This window comes from Mustela lutreola, chromosome 2 (genome assembly GCF_030435805.1).
Source record: "Mustela lutreola isolate mMusLut2 chromosome 2, mMusLut2.pri, whole genome shotgun sequence".
Classification (NCBI taxonomy): Eukaryota; Metazoa; Chordata; class Mammalia; order Carnivora; family Mustelidae; genus Mustela; species Mustela lutreola.
In genome coordinates, this window is record NC_081291.1 from 179,192,681 (window position 1) to 179,206,528 (window position 13,848).

The following is a 13,848-nucleotide window of genomic DNA, read 5'->3' on the forward strand; positions in this document are numbered from 1 at the left end:
CTTATCAGTACAAAAAAAGCTTTGTCATTCTTTTTGGCAGCTGTGTAATATTCTCTTACATGATTGGACCATGCGTCTACTTGATGGCACACAGGTTTATTTCTTCTTTTGCTATTACAGTAACACTGCAATGGTTAGCCTTGCATAGGCAATGTCGGGCCTGTCTGCGAGCTATGTACATCTGATGGAATTCCTGCAGAGAAAGTGCTGAATCAGAGTATGTGAATATGTAGTACTGAGAGAACCTGTCCAAGGCTGGGGACCAGTTTATTCTCCCACCAGTCACCACTTCCAGTTTACCCACCTCTAACTTAAGTTTTACTTATCAATTAGATGGAATATGGTATCTTGCTAATACTTCCAGTTTGCATATATTTGGAAGGAGATTGGCCCTTTTCATGTGATTAAATGTAAATTTGTCATTTGATAGATACATACATTTGTTTTCTTTTTCTCAGTTGTCAGGACCACAAAGTCTTTATTGTACGGAGTGCTGACCTGAGCCATCTGGGCAGATGGCCAGCTACATGCCATTGTTTTTTATTTCCATTCGAAACTATTTTCTAGGGCCAGCTTTCTTTTATGGGTCTTCCTAAGTTAAGCAGAGGAAGCAATCACATAATGCTGTAGACTCTGAGTTCAGGAAGGAGAATTTGACTCTACCACAGAGGCTGTGAGACTTCTGACTAACTATTGGACCTCTCCAAGCCTTAAATTATAGATGTTTAAAATGGTGTAAAGATACCTTTCTTAAAGGCTGCTAAGGATTAAGCATATGTGTATATTTAAAGTCCCAGGCACAGGGCTTGGGTCTAATTAAGATCTTAATAAAGGACAATTTAGTTTTTGTCCTCTCTAATCTGTCAGGCAACAACACAACAACACCCCCCCCCCAAAAAAAAAAGCCAAGGGAAAAAACACTTGACTAAGCAAACAGTTGTCTCACTGCTTTGAGGGTACCTGCAATTAAATATCCCCAAGGGATTACACTTTGAGGGATAGTCCTGCTGGAGCTATACCACTGGCCATTCACAACTGCCAACCAAATATTAAGTCTGAGCTGTTTCTGGTCGCAAAGCTTCAACTTGTTTTTCTATCAACATCAAGCTATTTTGTGTAAGGATCTCCATTCATGTGAAGTGTTAATTTCCAAGAGGATGTGCTTTTCTGCCTCCATCTAGAACTTGCCAAAGTTGTGGAGTCTAGGAAGAGCAAGAGGATTCCTAGAAGCACTTGCCACTCAGCCTGCTGGTCCAGTTACTGTCCCATCTTCCCAGTATTCTGGTTAGCAAAGGATGTTAATCAAACTATGTTCAGAGAAAAGTTAATAATGTGGGAAGATATTCTGAAAGCCCAAATAAAGCTCTCATACAATATTTGATGGTCATGAAACAGTAAGTATGTTCTGAACCAAAAAAGTCACAAATGCCAAAAACATTTTTGGCTTATAAAAGAGCTCATCTTGAGAACAGAGATGTACCTTTTTGTCTCTTCCATTAATTTATGAACTCTTCAAGAGCAGTTTTGGTTATTCACTGATCTTTATCCTTACTGCGTGGTATATCTGACACATAGTAGCTATTCAAATTTATGGAATGAACAGAGTCCAAATAAATGATGTTTTAAGCTTTTATTTCATGATGATCTTTTCTTTTCAGGAGATAGCCCAGATTATTTTTCTGAGTTTAAATTTGCACCAACCTATGTTTTCTCACTACAACAGTTGTATCAGCATTTCTAGCATATCTAGGCTGCAGTGTGATCAGAACTCTAGTTAGGAAATGAAATATTTTATCTTGAAGGGAACATTATTTTCCTCTTCACAAAATCTGTTAATATCCCTTTACATATTTTCCTGAGATGAAAAAAATGCTATCATTGTTTCAATACAGTTAGAAGTTCTGAGAAGGTAAGCTTATTGTGGGACGTGAGGTACCTGCTACTTTAACATTTAGAATGTACAACTGAATTAGTTTACAAGGAATGCCCTAACCAAGAAACAGAATCCCCAAATTAGGCAACTGGAAGATACCTTGTTAAATCCCAAAGATAGAAATCTCACTTGAAAGAGGATATAGCTTCAATGCCTTAAAACAGTCTATATTTCTACTCTACTTCCAAAGGTAGCTTCTGTGCTTTCAGTCAACCTGGGATTTCAAGATTCTCATTACATATATACTGCTGAGGACTTCTGGAATTTTCCAGTCATCTTTATTACAATGGATATGAACTGTTGATGTGGTCCTTCAAGACCACACAGGTATCCCCTATTCAAATAAACTAGTTACCAAGTATTTTCTATACTGCTTTCAAATCAATGAAAATACAATCACCATGAAAGTCAGAGGACACAGCTCCTTTTCCACACACACTGGTGTGAGGAAATGATGCTGTGGTCAGCACTGGTTCTTTAAGTTGAAGGACAGCAGCTCTCACGCATCAGGGGCACAGCTGACATTTTTTAATGAGAGTATCTCCTGCACAGAAAGCCACTAAAGGTCTGGCTTCACCCATTTAACACCCTCAGCCATAGTGAGAAGCAAAAATTCTCTGAACTTTGACAGAGAGCCAAACACTGTAGAATCCTTTCAAGATCCCTCACATCTCTAAATGTCCAGCTCAAGAGGGAGGGTACTACTGGCTGAAACCCACTAAGAAGTGCTTTAATACTCTATCAACAATGATACACTCCTCACCTGAGCTAGGTAAAAGAAATAAGATACAGTCTCCATCTTTGGTCTAATGATTGTCTTACCTTTTTCAATAACAATATACTAGGACACTGAAAGAACAGTTAAAAAAAAAAAAGGTATATCTGAAATGGACCACATTTCTGCCACCGATTCTGGAACAGAGTACAAAAAATTCCAATTGACTTACATATTCAAATGTGTTTTGAATGAGCCTAGTTCAGAACTGTGGTGGGCAAGATGATGTGGAAAAAAGAACCAGAGCTTTAGAGTCAGAGAAACAAAGGTTCAAATCTCTCTTCAGAAACTTATTACTCTCATGATTTGGGGTAAATATTTTTCTATTGGGAGAGGTATCATAACTCCCATCTACCTGGGTGGAGGTGTTTGGATTATCCCAATTACTAGAGGATGCTACTGGAAATTAATTAGTGGGTGGGGTCATGGATGAGAAATGTCCTGCAAAGGACAGCAGAGTCCAGTTCCACCAAGAATTGTTCCACCCAAGATACCAACAGTGTTCACCATTAAGAACTTTTCACCCTCAGTTTCCTCAGTTGTCAGAATAGTGATAGGCATACCAACCTTCAAGGCTAAAGGTGAGGTTTAAATGAGATGCTGAAAGTAAAAGTACCCAGCCCAGCAGTACATGCACAATTAGCGATTGGTAAATGCTGATCTCACCTTACTATCCCCTTTCCTGAGTTAAAATGTCATACAGAGCTCCTTTTAAACAGGTCTACCAGGGACGCCTGGGTGGCTCAGTGGGTTAAGCCGCTGCCTTCGGCTCAGGTCATGATCTCAGGGTCCTGGGATCGAGTCCCACATTGGGCTCTCTGCTCAGCGGGGAGCCTGCTTCCTCCTCTCTCTCTGCCTGCCTCTCTGCCTACTTGTGATCTGTCTGTCAAATAAATAAATAAATAAAATCTTTAAAAAAAAAACAGGTCTACCATGTGTGATATAGCAAAGAAACAAAAGTGAGCAATCATTTTCTCTAAGTGGAGAATTAATAGGTAGGTATTCTCCAAATTTCACATTCTAGCAGTGTCTGTTTAACAGGCTTTCACAATAGTCTAAAACTTAAATTGAGAACCAAATACTATCTAGAGAATCCCATGACCCACCTCCAATCTTTCTTATTGCATCTTTCACTCTGTCCCCTAATGTATATAGTCCCCAGCAGATCACAACCTCCTATAGGCCTTTGCTCAATGTAGAATACCTGTTCCCTATTTGTCCTCCTGGCTAAGTTCCCTCCTAAAACACTACCAATGTCTTGAAGAACCAGGTAAAACTCCCTCAACCGTGAAGCCCTCCCTGCTCACCCCTACTACTTGTAATGAGTCCTTTCCTTGTGTGCACATAAATTAGGTTAAACATTATAGCAGTGATTCTCAAATTGGGATCCACAGAACTCAGAGTTCTCAAGTTTCCCATGAAAGCTTCAGTCACATTTTTCATTTCTATATGATCTAAAATATAAGCACCTCCTGGATCTGGTCAGTCATCCAAGGAAAGTACTAACAAGCAATTCAAATGTCCATACCTAAATTCGCAGTGTTGATGTAAACAGACCTTTCTTAACTGCCAAAAATTAATGAGAATAGAATAATAGCAAACCCAATATATAAATGATGTGTTCGCACCAAATGAAGCCCAAATAACTTAGAGCACATCATAAAAGCAAAGGTTTTCCTACGATTCAAATAAAGAAATATTAGAAGACCTGAATCATGGCAGAGTACAGAGCTGTCAAGTCATGGCAACCACCAAAGACCTTAGGTTTGTTCCAGATGGTACCATTGCATTGTGTGGGTAACCAAAAATTAGTTTAAATGCTTAAAAATGGACTTTTATTGGTCTTATGGTTTAGTTTTCATTGTTCTTAAGGAATTCCGTTAAATCCCATTTCGTATTTGTACATGCATAAATTATATAATAAAATTCACATAAGCAACACTGGGAGTGTAGAAAAGGAGACCGTACAAGTTGGCAGTCTGAGAGAATGCATTTTAAGTACACTGAAAAATCAGAAAGCAGTTACCAATCCTTCATGTATTTTAAGGGGTCTCAAAGTTCTAGGCACAGCATTCGACTTATTGTTCACTGACTGAAAAGTAGCTATGTGCCTTTCCGCAAGTTTAACTGTTTTTTTACAGTAAAATGAGGACACTGATCACAAAGATTTGTCCAACTTCAAGTGTAATATCCTTAAAACTACTTTTAAGGTGTTAAGTGCTAGATATATGCATGAAATGTACTAGTATTTGTTTGCAAATGGTGTTTTCAGCTTACTGTTCCTCAAGAGAAAGTACTTTTTTTCAGTCCTCTTTACATACCACACTGCATGTCTGCTGTTGGGGTTACCAGTGTAAAAGGTAAACTGGGCTCCCATTAAAACTATAAGCTTTCACTGCGTCTAAGAGAAACAGCCAAAATACCCTTTCATTTTGAAAGAACACAGTGACAGATCGCAATTCTGTTCCCAATCCTGTTAACACCAGGGTGTTGTGTTACTAGGACACTGGGTACTACTAAGAGTTTCCATTTGTTTCATTAAACTTTCAATGAAGGCTTTGTGTGTTTATATTCTTGAAAAGAAAGATTAAAGCTCATTTAAAAGGTAAAACACCCACAGAAAAGATTACTGCTATCCCCTTAACAGCTGGCAAGTTCTAAAAAGATGAGGACAAAATTAGTGTTCATATAAGCACAATTAAAATTCTCAGTGTCCAAACGCCATAGCCTGTGCCTATGAGAATGGAGAAGTGCTAAATAGACAAGAGCTAGTTGCTAGAGAGGTTATCCAGAGAGAGAGATTAGATTTGATAAGTGTCTGTAGAGCCAAATTAGGGCAGGAAGGTAGGCAGAGTTTCAGCACAATCCTGTTGTGAACCTGAAAGCGGCCAGCTTATTCCTTTCTAACAGTGTTAGAATTGCCAACTTTTGCTGAGTTTACTTGGAGTTTCCTTTAAACACTGTTTCCGTATTATCCAAGATGATTAGAGTAGTTGCAGGGATGGCAGGCACCTCGGGCTGTCTGCCCACACGAGCAGATCTGACATTCTGGTTGAACCCTGTCAGACTTCAAAACTATTTTTAACTACCATGTAACTTTGAATTTTAAATCTCCTTTACAGGGGCAACAACAGCTGAAGCTTCCCAGGAAAAGTTTCCCAGTTACAGGTGCTTTCTTGGAAAGATGACTTTCATAATGCAAATGTTTCACAAGTAGGGAAACTGAGGAACACATAAACGCCTAGAGTCAAATCACAAGACCTGCATACTAATGACACCAGCACACTCAGACAGTTCTGCTTCCTATCCATTTTCCTCTGAAGTCCTCCCGAAGTCTTTAAAATCTGAAGTGAACATTGCTTTCTAGAGAGCGGCCTTCTAATCAAAACGGATTGCACAATTCCGGTGCAATTTGGGAGAGGACAGAGGATAAGCCTGTCTTCTCATCAAAAATTTAAAACAGTGGGATGTATTTCATTTGGCCCCTCTTCCTTCCTCAAAATGGATGAAAAGACTCAGAAACAGGCATTTTAAGGAAACCGGTCTTAAAAAAAATTATATATATATTCGATTTCACAGCAGGTGGAGGAAGGAGCAACGACTGCCGAGAATGGGCACATTTTCCACGCTGAAACCAAGACAGGAGTCGTCCTGGTTTTTTGGGTTTTTTTTTGTTTGTTTGTTCGTTTTTTTTTTTTTAAATCTGTTGGGGAACTTGAGGCAAATGTTTCCAAAGAAACAGGGGGAAGAAGGGCGACATCATTTTAAAAAAACCAACGAGGTTTTTGTATTTTGACGAAGTCCTAGGAACTCATGACCACAATTCTTTAAAAAAAAAAAAAAAAAAATCGCTTCGAGTGAATTTAACTAGGCTGGCAAAAGCTGAGGGGGTGGCGCTCCGACGCTTCACCTTTCCTCCCGAGAGGTTTGGGATCACGCCCGCTCTGCCCCGGCGGTGGCTCGGCTCAGCTCGCTCACAACTGTTTCCCATTACGGCCGGCAGGATGCCGGGGGACTCGCGCGTGCCACAGAACTTGGGAGCGCAGACGCCCGTGTGGAACGGGAACAGAATCACGGACGGGGAGGGGGAGGGGGAGGTGGGAAGGAAGAGCACCGCGCCGCCTGGGCCCGGTGGGAACGCACCCAGCCGCGGGTCACGAACTTCACCCGGATTTAACTAACCAAAGAAAAGGGAGTGAAGCGGCACGGGAACTGGGCGAGGAGGAGGAAACTTTAGCAAAGGAGAACAGAAAGTGGCGAGCGGAGCTTGGCCCCAGAACCGCTGGCTGCAGGCGGTCCGGCTAGGGCCCCCGACGCCCCCCGCGGCTCCCACCTGGCAGGGTCCTGTCCTGGAGCGGGCGGCTGGCTCGTCCCTGGCCTGTCCTCCTCTTCCTCTTCCTTGTCCCGCGAAGGGCTTCGGGGTGCGAAGAACCGGGAAAAGGTGTGCCAGGGGGCGCCGCCCCTCTTCCGACCGCCTGACATCTCCCCGGCTCGGCTGCGGGTTCGGGGCAGTCCGCGGGGAACCGGCAAGGCGCTGTCCTGTGTCCGGAGCCCGGCGTAGCGCGACCCGGCAAAGGCAGGACGGACTCAGCACGGGCCGCCCGCGCGGCTCAGTCCATTCCCGGCGGGACGGGCGCGGGCGCGACGCGCTCCCCGCGCGGCTGGAGCTCTAACCGCGCGCTGGCTCCTCCTCCCGCCCCCGACTAGCCCGCCCCCGGGAGGAGCCAGAGGCCGCGGCCCCGCCCAGAGCTCAAGGCCCAGCGGCTGTCCGCCAGGCTGGCGGGGTCCTCACGGGAGGCGGAAGCAGGAGACCCCGGGGTGGGGGGAACGCTGAGTCCGGAACGCCGGGCTGCCGGTTTCCCGCCCAAACGAGTTCAGGCTGCAGCCCTTTTGGCTTTGCGCTCAGTTTTTACTGTGTATTACTGATTTGTTTTCCATTCTCCGGCCAGTGAGCGAAAACAGTACTCAGACTTTTGAAGGAAGCCAGGGAGGGAACTAGTCTGTGAAAACCTGGTAAAGTGTGGTATCAGAGTGCCTCGGGCTGTCTTTGAGCTAACAGCGACTCCAAAAACACTTTCCAACGGGGTTGCAAAAGAGGTGGTAGCCCACGGCGGAGCCCCAGAAGTGAGGGTGGGGGCATAGGTGTCCTGTAGGTCTGTCAACTCCCTTAAGTTTGCAGAAACTTTTCGTAACCCAGAGGCACTTTAAATTTCTCACACTCCATGCTCCCTAGTACTCCGCGAACTTCCTACAAAAACGACACTGATTAAAAACAGATTTAAATTTGTACGTGTTGAAACCTATTTTGTAGTCGTTACACAGACTTAACTGAAATCTGGAAGCCAGTCTTTAAGAATGCTTTAAAAAAGGACAGTCTAAATATAGTACTATGGAGGGTTTTTTTTTTCATGTTTTATATACAGAAAGCCCTACATAATTCATGTATATATCTTGATGAGTTTGGAGATATGCACCCGTGAAACTGTCATCACAATCTATGCCATAAACGTCCAGAAGTTTCCTTCTGCCCTCTTACTGTTTGAGAACACTTAACATAAAGTGTGGCTTTTTAGGAAATTTTTAAGTGTACAATACAGTACTGTTAACTATAGGCACAGTACTGTACAGTAGAACTCCAGGAAGTACTCATTTTTCAGAACTGAAACTGTACCCTTTGACTAAGAGCTCTGTTTCCACCCCCATTCCACTCTACAACAATTTTAGCTATATTCGATGGATCATCTAAGTGGTATCATGTAGTATTTGTTCTTCTGTGTCTGACTTATTTCACTAATAAAAATAATATGGATTTTCTTAGTTTCTTAATACACTACTGGCTAGCACAAAAAACAATGAAGCCCCTTAACCCCAGGTGTTTATTTGCTTGCTTTAAAACTAAATTGCTCCTGAGACCCTGAGACTGTGGAAATCAGAGATATTTACAGAGCTATCAGACATTTACTTGTATAAAAATTGTATACAAGTAAACGAAATGCCCAAGGCAGTTTTGTCTTGGGGGAAAGGAAGAAAGTTACCTTGGGGGTCATCCCTCCTCTATTATTTTTTTTAAATATTTTATTTATTTATTTGACACAGAGAGATCACAAGTAGGCAGAGAAGCAGGCGGGGGGGGGGGGGGAGCAGACTCCCTGCTGAGCAGAGAACCTGATGCGGGACTCTATCCCAGGACCCCGAGATCATGACTGGAGCTGAAGGCAGAAGCTTAACCCACTGAGCCACCCAGGTGCCCCCTCCTCTGTTTTGCCGTGCTAGAGAAGAGAAGGTTGTTTATGAGTAAATTATCCAGCCTGAGTCATTTCAGCATCAGCTGGTGACTGTTGAGCTTCCCTACTATCCTACAGCTGCCTCCTAGAAGCACTCTTCCCCTACTAACTGCAGTAGAGCCCAAGGCACGCATTCTAATTTGTTCTGGCTTTGATCGAACCCACCAAATCTAAATCAGCAGTTTCCTTCAGCTTGGATTCAAGACTTACCAGTGTTTTCTCACTTGGGAATATTTCCTCCTCCTCTGTGAGTCTGAGAAAATAGGAAAAAGCTGGAATAATATATAGGACAAGTAAAGTTCCCAGTTCTTGCCTTATTATTTGGGGGGAGAATCTCCATTAAATACCAACTTACTAGAAAGCCCAGAGAACATGAGAACAAAGAGAAAACGAAGCAAACTGTTATCTCCCACTAGAAGGCCCACAGAATAATTTATCTCCCCAAAGAAAGTTAGAGGACTATCAGATGTATCCCCCATCTGTACTGTGAAAAGTGGGCCCTATACCCTACTACCCACCCAGCAGGCTAATTGTTTGGGAAGTCTTTCTGGGGATTAAATTGGGTGGAACCCAGCAAGATTTAGTACTGAATTTGGATTTTAACTAATAACAGTTTTCTAAGAATAAAAACTTCTCTGAAAAAGAGCTCTCAAGGAAAATGCTGTGATAGTCCTATTTCTTCAATAGTCAATACTATCCTGCCTAAGTGAGAAGGCATCAGAATCATAATGTGTAACATCCATCATAAAAAAATTTTCCAGTGTTGGTAAGGATAGTATAAGTAGTGGAAATAATGCTACTCCTCCTCCAGCTAGAATCCCTTCTGTTGATGAACAGCTTATAAAGGTATAAGATATTGTAGATGTTATTAAAGGTGCCTAAAGTGAACAGTTGGCCCAATTCATATCCATGATAGATTTTTCTTCTCCAAAGCAACAACTTCATGAAGGAAACGATATCTAATGATACTCTAATATCTACTCCGTGGTAGAACAAAGCAACATTCTGAATGAATTGTAAATACAAATGGTGTCCTGCCTCCATTAAGGCAAACTTTGTATATGAAACATTAGTTTAAAACCATAAAACATGACACCTACATTTTCATTCATTTACTTTTCTAGTATTTATCGGTTTCTAGATATCTTACATCCTTATATTCTGACACATAACTTCTGAATACAAAGTTATTAGTATTCCTTGCATTAGGAAGTCTGTAAAAATGTTGCATTTTAGAGTTGTGAGGATGTTAGAGATGAAAATTTAGCAAAGTTGTCTTCATTTGATAATTCAGTTGTTCCACAGACATTTAGTGAAGGCCTACAGTACCAGCAGTCTCTTCCAATGTGAACTTGGGAATGTGATCACATGGTCATGTGTTTTTGCGAAAATTTATAAAAGTAACTCGATTTAGATCACCATTTAATCGACTTAGATCACCATTTCTTTCTGCCTGGATTCCCACACCCTTGCCCCCAGTATCCCACTTCTCCTAATGTCAATTGGTGTTGAATTTTAGGGGGACATTTTGGCATCTTCTGGGGAATTTGAGTAGAAAATATATTTATATTTACTTTAGATTTAGTGGGGTATATTTATGTGGTTGTCAGTGTCTTCAAAATTTAGTTAAGTTATTGCTTAAATTCCAGTTTGTCTATCACGCAGCCTGCCAAGCATTATATCCAAGATGTTAGACCAGAGGTCCTATTAAGATATAAACATGTCCTAAGACCCCTGACACTGAAAATATGTGGATAGTAGAGGTGAAACAAGATTGGAAATGTATAATAACAAAAGGGGGACTGTGGAAAATTACTTCAGGCATCCAAAGACAAAATGCAAGAGGAAGAACCACTTCTAATTGATGTTATTTCTCTCATAGCAGTAATGTGTTCAGTAATGCAGAATAGGGGCACATGGGTGTTTCAATAGGTTAAACATCTGCCTTTGCCTCAAGACATGATCCCAGGGTCATGGGAATCCCTGCTCAGGGGGTGTCTGCTTCTCCTTCTCCCTCTGTGCCAGCACCCACCCCCCCAGCCTTGTGTTTGCTCATTCACTTTCCCTCTTGAATAAATAAAATCTTTTTTAAAAATGTAGCATATACAATTTTTATAATTGTAAATGTATCAAACTTTTTAAATGAAAATCATGTAACCTAGAATTTATCAGAATTCTTCATCGTAGGGCACAAACCTATAGCAGCAGTACAGTGGATATATGTGTGAAAGTATTATATATTTACATAGCCCTTCCATCAATAATACACTCAACCAAATGTACAGAAAATGATATTAGAAAGTCATCATCAGGGTGCGTGGCTGGCTTAGTAAAGCATGTGCCTCTTGATCTCAGGGTCATGAGTTTGAGCTCCATGTTGTGTATAAAAATTAATTTTAAAAAATCAGTGTCATATGAAAGGCTATCAAAAAGTATACTATAAAAATTAAAAGAAAATGGTATTATAGAGGTATGCCAAGGAGTTAATGGAAACTATATTGGTTTTCTAGACTTTGTGATGTGTGTTAAGTCAACTTTTTAAAATTGGTAATTCACATGATTTATTTTTTCACTCACTTATCTAATTTTTAGTCTTATTTTTAAACCATTTTTCTTTAAAAAGAACCGCTCAAGTTGTAAAAATCTTCAGGTGCCTCTGAACCTGGATCTGTCCCTAAGTGCCAACTATTATGTCAGATGCATGCTCATTCTTAGAGATACAATGACTTCGATACTTTCCCTTGAGGGGCAAGTTTGATGGGGGAAACAGATGAGCAAAGGGGGTATAAGAGGGGAAGGCTTCCTATGAGCATACATACAGGATGGACCCCCATTATAATCTAGGAGTTTCCAGTAAGGCTCATAGAGGAAATAACTATCGTTATGCTCTCTTCTCACCTCCTGTGGCCACGATGACTTCCACAAAAAGATTGTAATTCAATAGCATATATCATGAGAAAACCTGAAGTTCATCACACTGCGATTCCCAAAGCATAAGCCCTAAAGTCCTCAAAAGTATGAGAATAGACTACGAGTGCTGATCCCCGAAGCATTTAAAAAAGGATGCAAGTGTAGTTTAGAAATGCTAAGCTTCTTGTTCTGAAAAGTCCACCAGAGGGATAAGCTTCTGTCTATATCTTAGAGCACAGTATTTACTATGTGGCAGGTGGCCCAGGAACATTAAGACAGCTGTCAACATCAAGGAAAGCACCAGCCCACGAAAAGCAAGCAGATGGATTGGGGCACTTCACTAGCTGCCTCCTAGAATAATAGCTGTGCATGGCCAAATGAGGCAATGTCATGCTGCCCAGGGCAGCAAAAAGCTATTACTGGATGTAAGCGCTCAATTAGGAGATGGGGCGGGGGAATATCCTCCCCTTTCTTTTGTTTGCATAGCTCAAGTTTTCATTAAGAACAACAGCAGCAAATAAGAAAGGGAGGGAAATGATGTTAGCATTTTTCATCCTGTTATATTCTGATTATCATGGTTTATAACATGGGAAAATGCCTCAGTCTTGCTGCTTCAGTGAGAGCAGATGGTGAAATTTTTAAGTAATTGGTTATTCAGACTTCTATGGGATGCATGAAGTTTTATTGTATTATTTGCCTGGCTTTTATTTCTAGAACATGTGGAGATTGAGATTTTTCAAATACACATCTTTCAATGTTTAAATTAAGATGTGTTAGTCTGACTTAAATTACACTTACTCCTTTATTCTCTTGATATGATATTTGCAAAGAGAAATGAATTGTATACAAATATATAACATTAACAATTCAATATTTATTTCTTAAACAGTAAAATTATTGATAATACTAAATTATACTCTAAAAAGTGTATGAATAGAAGAAGGTTTTCTTTGGCAAACAAATCTTGCGCAAATCTGATACACAATTTTAAATGGAGCTATTCTGTGAAGAATAATTAGAAAGTTCTGAACACTATATTAGTGTTGATTGAAAATTTTATTAGGGCTTCATGAAACAAAGCTTTAAAGTACAATGATAATTGGTTCGTGAACTGGTTTTCCTTTTTTCTGATTAGGAATATACATATCCCAGAATCCTGAATTCTCTTCTTTTTTTTTTTTTTTTTTTTTTTTTTTTTAAAGATTTTATTTATTTATTTGACAGGCAGAGATTACAAGTAGGCAGAGAGGCAGGCAGAGAGAGAGGAGGAAGCAGGCTCCCCGCTGAGCAGAGAGCCCGATGCGGGGCTCGATCCCAGGACTCTGGGACCATGACCTGAGCCGAAGGCAGAGGCTTTAACCCACTGAGCCACCCAGGCGCCCCCTGAATTCTCTTCTTATGGACACGTTATTCCTAGTTTAATTTGTTACAAATGGTTTAAAACCACGACATAGAGGCAGCTGTTATTGTGAACAAATGTTTTGATTAGAGAGAGAAAGCAGCTGGAAATGATACATGTTGTCATATAAGATGGACCACTCTTCACATAGGGACTTTACCTAACTTAAAATTGAGATTAGCATTAGTTCATTTACATGAGTTTTCTTTGTATAGAATTGAATAGAAATCTATTTACTTTGCTTATAATCTGGGGTGATGACATATACAAATAAATTTGACATACTTATCTATGGAAATCTTACATAATTCATTATGAAATAGTATCAATGATAAACTTTCAAAAAATTTCATTTAAAAGTACTGCTCAATGTAGTAACAAAAAACTCTGCATGGAGTTTATAAAACCAAGTACTACTACAATGGATATAATTTTGATTTTTTAAGAAATGTAGCAAATACATTTCTCAACAACTCCATTTTTAAAGATCTATATGAATTTGTCAAACTATAATGTAAGTAGTTTTGCAAATAATGAACAAAAATAT

The 13,848-nt window shown here is 40.5% G+C and overlaps 1 protein-coding gene across 2 annotated transcripts in view; it reads right to left on the reverse strand.

The window, feature by feature from the left end:
* The window catches only part of CRYBG3 (crystallin beta-gamma domain containing 3), a 117,063-nt gene extending 109,661 nt beyond the window's left edge, over positions 1-7,402 (reverse strand). The window contains exon 1 of one of the 2 annotated variants that reach the window (XM_059164391.1): positions 7,042-7,397. In XM_059164391.1, coding sequence (XP_059020374.1) covers positions 7,042-7,190 — 149 coding nt within the window. In that variant the 5' untranslated portion in view covers positions 7,191-7,397. Of the gene's footprint in view, positions 1-7,041 lie in introns of both variants that reach the window. The other variant, XM_059164394.1, reaches the window with a different exon arrangement.
* Positions 7,403-13,848: the final 6,446 nt, after the last annotated feature.